General features: G+C 48.5%; 1 protein-coding gene across 1 annotated transcript; it reads left to right on the forward strand.

Annotated features, from left to right (window-relative positions):
- The first annotated feature begins 6,160 nt into the window (after positions 1–6,160).
- Positions 6,161–11,825, forward strand: PRLHR (prolactin releasing hormone receptor). The gene is made up of 2 exons (XM_023224454.2): positions 6,161–6,337; positions 6,603–11,825. Exon 2 carries the CDS (start codon positions 6,609–6,611, stop codon positions 7,719–7,721), a length of 1,113 nt encoding a protein of 370 aa, XP_023080222.1. The 5' UTR covers positions 6,161–6,337; positions 6,603–6,608; the 3' UTR covers positions 7,722–11,825.
- The last annotated feature ends 233 nt before the right edge of the window (positions 11,826–12,058 follow it).

The raw sequence follows: 12,058 nt of genomic DNA on the forward strand, positions 1-12,058 counted from the left end.
CCACGGGGAGGGGTTCGGGCATGGCGGGCTGAAGGTCCCGAGCCCTGCCCCGCGGAGAGGCAGCTGAGGCCAGGCGAGAACTTGAGTGCAGCGCAGGTGGGCCAGCACCGCTGGGGGACCAGGTGCATGCACCCACTGCAGCTGCTGGCCCAGGTGCTAAGTCCCTCACTGCCTTGGGCCGGTGGTGGCGGCCGGCCGGCCGCTCCGAGTGTCGGACCCGCTGAGCCCGCACCGGTGCCCACCGGAACTCGTGCTGGACTGTGAGTGCCACACGCAGCCCCGGTTCCTGCCTGCTCCTCTCCCTCCACACCTCCACACCTCCCTGCAAGCAGAGGGAGCAGGCTCCGGCCTCGGCCAGCCCAGAGAGAGGCTCCCACAGTGCTGTGGCGGGCTGAAGGGCTCCTCAAGCGCTGCCAGGATGGATACCCAGGCTGAGGAGGCCCCAAGAGCGAGGGCTGCTAGCATGTTGTCACCTCTCATTTTGACTTGGAACTTTGTGATGAGTTATCTACTCCCTTTGGTAATTGACTTTGGCTTATGTCTGGGCTTTCTTCTTTTTTAAAACATCATTTTCTCCACTTGACCTGTTGCTATTTCAAGAGTGAGAGGACAGCCTGGGAAATGAAATGTTTTCAAAATCTAATAATGAGTATGTCTGGAGGGTGCGACAAAAGGCACTTACTCAAAGACATCTGATGGAAACACACAGGGTTTTCTTCACATTTGTATGAATGGTTGTATTCATTCTTACACTGCCTGCCACAGGCTGTTCTGCCTTAGTTGTCCAGTCCTGGTGTGGACAGGCAGTGGCTTGGAAAAGCTTTTAGAACTGGTGCCTGGCTCAGCCTGAGGAGCCATGGGGACATCTCGCCATTGGAAAGCACACAGGGCAGGTGTAGAAGACAAAACTCACTTTGGGAGGGCTTCTGCCCTGTTATTACCTGCCCTTAGACAAGTGTCAAACAATTGTGCTAGCAATTAGCTCTTTGTGCTAGTAGTCAAAACTGATATCTAGTGGTTTCCCGTATATCTGGGCTAACTACAATGTATCAGCATGGACTTAGTTGATGTCAAATCTTCAGATCCCTTTAACCAAGATTCCTAAAACTCTAACTGCAGTCCTTACTTCTGTCCTCTCTGTCTTCTGTCTTCCACATAGTGTCACCTATTATCATCAGCAAAGACCATCCCCTGAAGTTCTTATTGAGAGACAGGACTAGCTGGATTTCCTAGGCCTACTAAGAATTCCTAAGCCTAGCTGGGGAAGGTGACCGCACCCACCTTTAAACACGGGGCTTGTAATTCAGTTCACACCCGACCCATCAGGTAGTAAAGAGGGCTCACTAAAATACCAATTAGGCTAAAAATAGGAAGTAAAGAAATAGTCAGATCATCTATTGCCTGAGCACACGGGGGAGGGACAATGATGGGGGTATATACCCAGGCATTCGAACTGGCAGTGGCAACCCCCTTTGGGTCCCCTCCCATTGTATGGGAGCTCTGTTTTCACTCTATTAAATCTTGCAACTCTTTCATGTTCTCACTCATAGGTGGGAACTGAACAATGAGCTCACTTGGACTCGGGAAGGGGAACATCACACACTGGGGCCTATCATGGGGAGTGGGGAGGGGGGAGGGATTGCATTGGGGAGTTATACCTGATATAAATGATGAATTGATGGGTGCTGACGAGTTGATGGGTGCAGCACACCAACATGGCACATGTATACATATGTAACAAATCTGCACGTTATGCACATGTACCCTAGAACTTAAAGTATAATAAAAATAATAATAATAATAATAAAAATTAAAAAAAAAAAATCTTGCAACTGCACACTCTTCTGGTCTGTGTTTGTTCCAGCTCGAGCTGAGCTTTCCCTCGCCATCCACCACTGCTGATTGCTGCCATCGCAGACCCGCCTATGACTTCCACCCGTCTGGATCCAGCAGGGTGTCTGCTGCGCTTCTGATCCAGCGAGGCGCCCATTGCTGCTCCTGATCGGGATAGAGTCTCCCCATTGTTCCTGTGCAGCTAAATGCCCGGGTTCATCCTAATCGAGCTGAACCCTAGTCGCTGGGCTCCACAGTTCTCTTCCGTGACCCACGGCTTCTAATAGAGCTATAACAGTCACTGCACGGCCCAAGGTTCCATTCCTTGGAATCCCTGAGGCCAGAACTCCAGGTTAGAGCGCAAGAGGCTTGCCGCCATCTTGGGAGCAACCCATCACCATCTTGGGAGCTCTGGGAGCAACGCCATCTTGGGAGCAACCCATCACCATCTTGGGAGCTCTGGGAGCAAAGACCTGCCAGTAACACTATGACCCAAGGTTTTATTTCCTATATGGGATGGAAGCAAGAAACATTTGGGGTAAGGCATAAAGATCTGTTTAGCTTAAACATGATAAGGTGTGCGTTGTAACTAAATTTTCTAGAGCTTTCTTTAATAAATCATGGACGGAGGGGTTCCTATATTTATTCAATCTCATTTGAACCTGCTTGTATTTTCAGTCTTTGCAAATACATCTGCCATTCATTCGTAGGCAGTAAAGTGTAGTAGTTGAGTGGTGTGGTACCAGAATCAGGCAGATCTAAGATGAAATTCCAACTCCACTGCATATTAGATGTGCCATTATGGTTAGTTTCTTAGACTTGAGAGCCAGTTTTCTCATCTGTAAAATGCATATAATAATAATTTTGAGGGGAATCAAATGAGAATTTATGTGATGTACTTAGCAATGCCTGGTGTGCCTAAAGCCCTGAGTAAATGGTAACTATTTTTATTCATTCAATTAAAAAAAAAAAAAAGAAAAAGACATGTATTGGGTATCTGCTGGGCTCATGACATGTTGTAGGTACAAAATGTATCAAGACATTGGCCCTGTCCATAAAGAATTTACAGTCAGGGTTGGTGGAGGCAGGGAAGCTAAACACTTTTGTAATTTCAAGGTAGAAAGTAATAAAGGACAGAAAGATTATGGAAGGGAGAAGTCTTTGAGAACAGTCGTCTTTGAGTTGGGTCTTGTAGGATGTGAAGAATGTGGACAGGTAGAGTTGAGTGGGGATTAAACAACTGACATTCTGAAGAAAAGAAATAAAGCCTAAGAGAGGAATTAGGCAGGAATGGTGAGGATATCTCAGCACCCAGCAAAGTTTGGCTTGTACATAGGGAGTAAAATGGACAGAAGTGGGAAGCTAGACCGAAAAAATGAGGGCATATCAGAAAGGGAGTGCACACTGCTTGGAAATACCATATGAAAGTATCTGGCCTTGGTTTGATGGGCTATTGAAGACTTTTGGAGAATGGGAGGAAGTAAAATCCCTTAGCTTGCTGTCTACTGAATGAAGTACTATCTTTCCTTCATTTGTCCTAAATTTTTGGTTATTTATGCTCTCTCAGGTTTTTGGAGCACTCTTAGTACTGGACAGTCTGAACATTAGTATGATGTAATCATGATGTGCTGACTGGGAGAGGGACTAGCCTTAACTCCAGTGAGAAGAGAGAATGAAGCTCTAATAGGCTATATTAAATCTTCATTCCTTCTTCAAAGGACAGCTGTTCACTTCCTTTCCACCTTGCAAATATTGATAATACTAAAATGCTTGCCCGAGTTTATTTGGAATTTGGCAAATGATCAACTCTCTCCTCTGGAGGGTGCCCCAGTATTGAAACTTCAAATATCCATGTTTGCATGACCTTTAGTTATTGAAAAAGTTGTCTTCATATTATTACTTTTACTATTACATATGATAATTGACCAATATAATAATATTGACCAGAATGATGGCTCTAGTTAGGAGGCCTAACAACATCCCAAATCCTTTTTCACTGACTTTACTGCAATTTCCTCTGCTTAAGAGATTTTGAAACAAAAGAGTGCCCCGCTCTTGCGTGCATAAAACCCTGCAGGTGAAAATGATGAGAAAAATTACTGGGCAAGGTATTAGGCAGGCACTGATTGTATCCTATTTAGAAGTCTGCAATAAAAAATATATATATATAATACTGAGGCTGGGTGCAGTGGCTCATGCTTGTAATCCCAGAACTTTGGGAGTCTGAAGCAGGAGGATTGCTTGAGCCCAGGAGTTTAATTAACCTGGGTGACATGGCAAAACCTCACCTCTACAAAAAATAAGGCCAGGCGCAGTGGCTCATGCCTGTAATTCCAGCACTTTGGGAGGCCGAGGCAGGAGGATCACGAGGTCAAGAGATCAAGACCTTCCTGGCCAACACGGTGAAACCCCGTCTCTACTAAAAATACAAAATTAGCTGGGCATGGTGGCACATGCCTGTAGTCCCAGCTACTCAGGAGGCTGAGGCAAGAAAATCGCTTGAATCCAGGAGGCAGAGGTTGCAGTGAGCTGAGATCATACCACTGCACTCCTGCCTGGTGACAGAGCGAGACTCCGCCTCAAAACAAATAAACAAAAAAACAAAAATTAGTCAGGCATGGTGGTACACTCCCGTAGTTCCAGCTTCTTGAGAGACTGAGAGGTGGGAGGGTCACTTTGGCCTGGGAGGTCAAGGCTGCGGTAAGCCATGATTGCGCCACTGCACTCTAGCCTGGGTGACAGAGTGAGATCTTGTCCTAACATATACATGTATACACACACACACGCTGGTTTTAGCTAAATTGATTGTAACTCAGGGACTGTCAGTTTAGGATGGATAGAGGTGCATTACATTGATTACTTTTGTTCCAGTGTTGACTTTTTTTTCTATATGAGTGATTCATTTAAATTTGGAGGGCAGAATAAATTGCTATTAGTTTCCAGTCTAACTGGAATATCTGCAGCCACAGAGGACAAAGTACAAGGACTTATCAGAGAGGTGACAATGAAGCTCCATCCTCTGGAAAAAGGAAACAAGAGGCTGAAGGAATGAGATAGCTTCTAAGGAGGGAGCTTACAAAGGCCCCTCCTCCCCTGGCTCCTAACCCGTGGGCCAGGCTAATTTGCATTTCAATGAGGACTTAATATTACTGAAGATTTTATGAAACGCCTAAGCTTCTCAAATGTTTGTTATTTTTATTGCCCTAGCTGAAATCTGCAATTACCAGTATTTTTAAAAAATCCTAAAATGAAGTGAAGAGGCCTGTGGGTGTTCATTCAAGGAGGAAGAGGGTCGAGTCCCAGTCCAGGAACTAATCTGTGCTGGGAGAAACAGGCAGTACGGCACAGGTCACGGAGGCCAAGAAAGAAAGCGAGAGAAAGGGTGAGCCGGGGAGTCGCTGGGCCAGACACTGAAGTGTGCCTGTGTAGAATAACTGGCAGGAGGGCTGCATTTTCTGACCCCAGGAGGTAAAAGACGACGCCGTCCTTGGCACTGAGTGCGGTGACCCGCAAGAGGAGCAAAACTCATGACCCTCCGACTCCCAAGCCCCCGACTCAGCTGCCTCCACTCCACCCTACTCTTCTCAGACCCAGTCCAGAAAGCGGGCGGCGAGGCAGCTCTGAACCGGGCAAGGTTCCTTCTCCAAATACCTCGGATCCAGAGAGGGGCAGGAATTCTCTAATCGTTGTCCCCTGCCCCTCCCTACAGCATTCGCCCGAGGCGCGGCAGAGCCAGCGGGAGCTGTCCGTGGTGCTGACTTCTGCCTTGGTTTGGCCGGACCCGCCGCCCGCTGAGCGCGCCGCAGCCAAGCAGCGGGCTCGTGTGGCGGGGACGCGGGAGGGTGAGGGTCCTCAGGTCCGCGACCAGCGCCAGGCTTTGCTGTTAAATCCCAGCCCGAGCCCTCTAGCGTCTCTGCCCTCCGCAACCTGGCCGCTAGGCAGGACCCAGCGCTTAAGAACGGGTCAGTCGTGCCTCTCTCAAGCCCCCAGCTGCACTGTAATCTCCCACCGCTACTTTCTCCCCCGCTCCTTCCCTCCTAAGACTGCACCGGGTCCTCCCGATAGCCTGACGCTTCGCGCCTCTCCTCTGCCCTCCTCCACTGCGCGCTCCTCCGGAGCGTGACCCTCCAGGGGCCGTGCAAGCTCCTGCAGTCGAGATTCATCCTCCTCGCTGCTCTGGCCAGGTTTGCGGCCCCTCCTCCCATTTCGGATTCCATCCTCCCCACACTGTCCTCTTCACTAGTTCTCTAAGCACCGAGCAGGGCAGAGTGTGCTCCACCCCTATTTTCCGTACATGGGAGCTGGAGTGGGGGGCGGAGCTGAGGGGAGGCGCTCCCAGTCCCTCTCAGAAGCTGCTAGCCCACTGGGAACATTTGGATCCGTTCAGCTCCCGTGGAGAAGCGAGACCGGATCACCGACGTGGGCAGAGGACTGCCGGGGGCCAGCAGAAATTCTGCCCCTTCTTCCCGGGAGCGCTTTCCCGCCCTCCAAACCCCACTCCCAGGTAGGATCGCGCTCCTGGGTTTGCCTGCGTGGACTGCGAGGACCGTAAATAGAGGCGGAAGCGTTTAAATAAGCCGTGTGTTCTAACCGTGCTTAGGTTTATTTTACAGAGGTGGGAGGATAGCCCTTTTTGTTACTTTTGCTGTTGTTCTGTGGCCGGTTATTCCCAAGGGAGGACTCGGGCGATGGGGGAGGGGCGCGGCTGGTGTAAGAGGTCGGTTGGAGAATGGGGAGGGAAGTGACGGACTTTGATTACCTTCGAACAGGTGGCCATGGCCTCATCGCCCACTCGGGGCCCCAGGGTTTCTGACTTATTTTCTGGGCTGCCGCCAGCGGTCACAACTCCCGCCAACCAGAGCGCAGAGGCCTCGGCGGGCAACGGGTCGGTGGCTGGCGCGGACGCTCCGGCGGTCACGCCCTTCCAGAGCCTGCAGCTAGTGCATCAGCTGAAGGGGCTGATCGTGCTGCTCTACAGCGTCGTTGTGGTCGTGGGGCTGGTGGGCAACTGCCTGCTGGTGCTGGTGATCGCGCGGGTGCGCCGGCTGCACAACGTGACCAACTTCCTCATCGGTAACCTCGCCTTGTCCGACGTGCTCATGTGCGCCGCCTGCGTGCCGCTCACGCTGGCCTACGCCTTGGAGCCACGCGGCTGGGTGTTCGGCGGCGGCCTGTGCCACCTGGTCTTCTTCCTGCAGCCGGTCACCGTCTACGTGTCGGTGTTCACGCTCACCACCATCGCAGTGGACCGCTACGTCGTGCTGGTGCACCCGCTGCGGCGGCGCATCTCGCTGCGCCTCAGCGCCTACGCGGTGCTGGCCATCTGGGCGCTGTCCGCGGTGCTGGCGCTGCCCGCCGCCATGCACACCTATCACGTGGAGCTCAAGCCACACGACGTGCGCCTCTGCGAGGAGTTCTGGGGCTCCCAGGAGCGCCAGCGCCAGCTCTACGCCTGGGGGCTGCTGCTGGTCACCTACCTGCTCCCTCTGCTGGTCATCCTCCTGTCTTACGTCCGGGTGTCCGTGAAGCTCCGCAACCGCGTGGTGCCCGGCTGCGTGACCCAGAGCCAGGCCGACTGGGACCGCGCGCGGCGCCGGCGCACCTTCTGCTTGCTGGTGGTGGTCGTGGTGGTGTTCGCCGTCTGCTGGCTGCCGCTGCACGTCTTCAACCTGCTGCGGGACCTCGACCCGCGCGCCATCGATCCCTACGCCTTTGGGCTGGTGCAGCTGCTCTGCCACTGGCTCGCCATGAGCTCGGCCTGCTACAACCCCTTCATCTACGCCTGGCTGCACGACAGCTTCCGCGAGGAGCTGCGCAAACTATTGCTTGCTTGGCCTCGTAAGATCGCGCCCCATGGCCAGAAAATGACCGTCAGCGTGGTCATCTGATGCCACTTAGCCAGGCCTTGGTCACGGAGCTGCACTTCCACTGGCCTCCAAGGGCACCACTCGAGGTCAACCTGGAGAGCTTATTCTCAGCACCAGAGCTAGCTAAGCCAACAGAGGGCAACATTTCCAGCCCAGCCCTCTTGTCCGGCTGTCTGTCTTGTCCTTGTGTCTTTGTAAAATATTAAGTGGGCTTTGGTGAGAGTCTTGCTCTTTGCTTGGGGGTAAGCCCGAGAGAGGGAAAAGGATTTATTATTTCTTCTTTATGCCCTTGAAGGACAAACAAAACTTTTTCTCCACGTTCAGAAAAGTATTTCAGAACCATGATTGCCTTCCTGGCATCCCCTCCTCCTGCTCATTGGTGAAATGCACAATGTGAATGGGATTTAAAAGAAATGCGCTGGGCTTGGTAAAGATTTTCAGTTTGCCTTCAGAAAAAGGACTCAGCTGAGAGGACCCTGATATTGCTTAGTGCATTTGAACCCTTGCATTTCTAGAATTTCAGGTAAATATGCATTAAAAATCTACATCTAGGATTTCAGCATTTCCTGAGTAAGACCTTTATATGCCAAAAGGGTTTTCCTTTTAAAACCACTTGAGTTTATAGTACAAAAACACCTACAAGCTCCCTTTAGAAAGGTCTTGCTTTTGTTTCTGCCCTTTCCTCCCCAACTACTATTTAAAAATTTTGAGACGAACTAGTCAATGAAGAGATAGATAAAAACAGATAAAGAGGAAAAGGTCCGATTCACTTAAGAGGGCATTTAATTGTACATAAGGACAGACATCCTCTGTGTATGTGTGTTTGTGTATGTGTGTGTACACATTCAGTGTTTGCCACAAAGTGGGCACTCAAATATTTGGTTTTCTGAATACTCAATGTAAACTGTGTGGCATGGCATTCTCTTGCAGTCTCTAATTGCTCACTTGCAACAGATCAACAGCTGTCATCTGACTGCTCAGCACCTGCTCTGTAGTGATTCTTGGAACATGATCAACCCAGAAATCAAGAACCAGCAGAAGTTTACTTAAGGACAGAACAGAAGAATAAGCTACCATCCACATGATGTGTAGATCAAACACTAATTACTTCCAGGGTTAAGGGAACAGGTGAAGACTGTGGAGCATGATACCAGGCTGATAATCATCACCTTAACCTCCTGTGAGTTCTGTAAATGAGGACAAGTGCCTTGGGACAAGGGTCTCCACACTGTTGGAACAGCAACTCCGGCAGTGAGGACAGGAGTCTTGGGAAATGATACATAATATCCAGCTGTCAGATCAGCCTCTGTGTTCCCAGTAACTCAGTCACCATCCGTAAGGTTCAACTACTTTCCCAGCTCACTGAACACAAGAATCACTGTTTCCCTCCTCCTGCTTGTTACTCTCAGAAATAAGCTCATTCCTTCATTAAAATGTGCACTAAAAGGAAAGAGGGATGATACAGAAATAACTAATGTTTAGTCCTATTACATTCACGTCAATAACCATGGTGGGAGTGGGAGTGATCACGGTTGGGCTGGTTAGCATAGGAGTCTTTAGTAGTTACAGGGCTAGACTTTTTGCACACAGTAAAGGGTAGGAAAGGCTAGTTTGGGAGAAAGGAAAAGGCAGGCAAAGATGGTATGGAGGCTATCTCTGGCAATGGTGCTAAATGAACTTGAGCTTCATCCATGGATTGGAGAACAAAGAACCTGTGTGCTAACACTGCAGCCCACCCCTGCCCCAGATGAGCTCATCTCCTAGGCATCCTGAGGATGGCTTCTCTGCTTCTAGCAGCTCTATTACTTGGGAGGCTCAGGGCCAGATATTTCCCATTCCCTTTGATTCCTTTGATGGTCATGTGTGGAGAGTGTAGGTGGTAGGGGGAAGGAGAGAGATTATTTGGGGAGGGATCTGATTCATTGTGGGCTCTTTGTTGGAATGTTTGAATCACTGGTTCTCAGCCCTGGCTGCTCCTAGAATCACCTGGGGAACTTTTTTTTTTTTTTTTTAATTGATGTCTGGGCCCTCCTCCTAAGAGTCTAATTGATTTGAGATGGTGCCTGGACATTAGCATTTTCCAAAGCACTTCAGGGGATTTTAATGTGAAACCAAAATTAAGCACCTAAGAATTATCCTTTCTAGGGCCGGGAGTGGTGGCTCAGACCTGTAATCCCAGCACTTTGGGAGACTGAGGCAGGCAGATCATGAGGTCAGGAGTTTGAGACCAGCCTGACCAACATGGTGAAACCCCATCTCTACTAAAAATACAAAAATTAGCTGGGTGTGGTGGTGCACACCTGTAATCCTAGCTACTCAGGAGGCTGAGGCTGGAGGATTTCTTGAACCTGGGGAGGCAGAGGTTGCAGTGAGCTGAGATTGTGCCACTGTACTCCAACCTGGGTGACAGAGCAAGACTCCGTCTCGGGGTGGGGGGGGGGAGCGGGGAAATATCCTTTCTAATGAATCTTAGAAACATCCAAATGAAGCTTTAGTTGCACCTGCGAAAGGTGTTAATAATTTGGAGTTGAATTTGATGGTGTTACATGTCATACTTAGAGAATACTCTTTTAGTCTTCAGACAATACCTGCTCAATCACAGAGGCAAATTATTGAAATCAAAATATATAGGGATTCGTTCAACAGTTTACTTACATATTTCTTTTGTATCAGTCCAATCAATTCAGAAGGAATGTCATCATTCAACCTTAGTTCAATTGTATTATAAATTTACATACCATGGCCTGGTACCATGGCTCACATCTGTAATTCCAAAACTTTGGGAGGCTGAAGGGGGAGAATTGCTTGCACCCAGGAGTTCAAGACCAGCCTGGGAAATATGGCAAAACTCCATCTCTACAAAAAATAGCTGGACATGGTGGTGCACACCTGCGGTCCCAGCTACTTGGGACGCCAAGACAGGAGGATCACTGTAGCCTGGGAGGATCACTAGGCTGCAGTGAGCTGTCATTACACGACTGCACTCCAGTCTCAGTGACAGAGCAAAACCTAGTCTCAAACAAACAACAACAACAACAAAAAAAAACAAAAAGAATTTACATAGCATGAATTATTTTAAATCCTGTTGTCAGGGTGTTAGAAAAAGTGCTCCCTGATTAGCTTAAGTTTATATCAACTATGAAGAACAAACATCTCCATTAATTACTGGAAAAGTTGCCACTGGTTTCTGTCATGCCTACAATTAAAGTTTGAAACAATTGCGTGGACTTTATAAAGAGCCTAAAGAGGTTGGAGAATTAGATTGTGCTTATAAACATCTTTATATATTATGACAACTGGCAACTGAACAGCAATTCTTATAACATCTGGTATCGGTTTCGGACTAGTTTATAAATCAAACCAAATTTCAAAAAAATCAGAGGTGAGTTCGAGAGAGAATTGCATAGGATTGTAGGTAGAAAAATTTAATTCATTTTGGTTAATATCAAGCATCTAAGATGTATACATAGGGCTCTTCCTGCAAGGAGTAATATAGGCAGTCAAACTGGGAACTGAGCCAGTTGGTACTTGGCAGCAGCCCTTCTCAAAGCTGATGGGAGGTTCTGTAATCCTCTTTGCAAGCATTGTCACCAGGTCTCACTTTTGGCAGCCAATTAATAGATTTATCTCACTAAACTGGCAGAAGAGTGTTTCAACATATGCTCCAACAGGTACCTGGAAATAGCAATTGTGAGAGATGCTAAGGTAATGATTCCAATTCCTATAACTGTCTGATTTTTTGTCCTTGTGAATTTTCAATCTGCTGTTTTACTGGGATAGCTAAGTTCCAGGTTTATTTTTTCAGGTAGGCTAACCTACCACCTCTGTCCTGTGATTTCATTCCTGAACATCTAGTAGTCTTTCAAATGCAAGGCACAAAACTAACCTCAAGAGTGTGGTTAGATCTGGGGTTGAACACAGGGCCTGTCCCTCACAGACGAGAGGTCAGGAGCACCTTTTTTTCCCAAGGCACGGAGGTAAATCTTGATTGATTTACCTCCGTGCGTTGATGTCTTTGCTGTGTAAAATGCACATGTTGCTGAATCACATGTGAAGCTCTACGTGCTGGGGTTTATACTGTTTGACATTATGTGGGAGCTCAATAAATACTAAACCAGCACAGTCTTCAGTCACGGGATTAATAAACCAAGCCAGTTATACACATGGGGTAACTCCACAACCTCAGGATAGCCAGAGTCAAAGCAAGGATGAATCATGTCAAGGAAAACAGGCTACTCAATCTAGATTTGTCAACTCCACCTTATTCCAGAAATGAACTGTTCATTCTGGGTCTTCTGTGACCCCCTGCCTCCAACCTCAGTAAGGCCAGCATTTAAATATATGGCATCATGCTGTCT

This window comes from Piliocolobus tephrosceles, chromosome 9 (genome assembly GCF_002776525.5).
Source record: "Piliocolobus tephrosceles isolate RC106 chromosome 9, ASM277652v3, whole genome shotgun sequence".
Taxonomy (NCBI): domain Eukaryota; kingdom Metazoa; phylum Chordata; class Mammalia; order Primates; family Cercopithecidae; genus Piliocolobus; species Piliocolobus tephrosceles.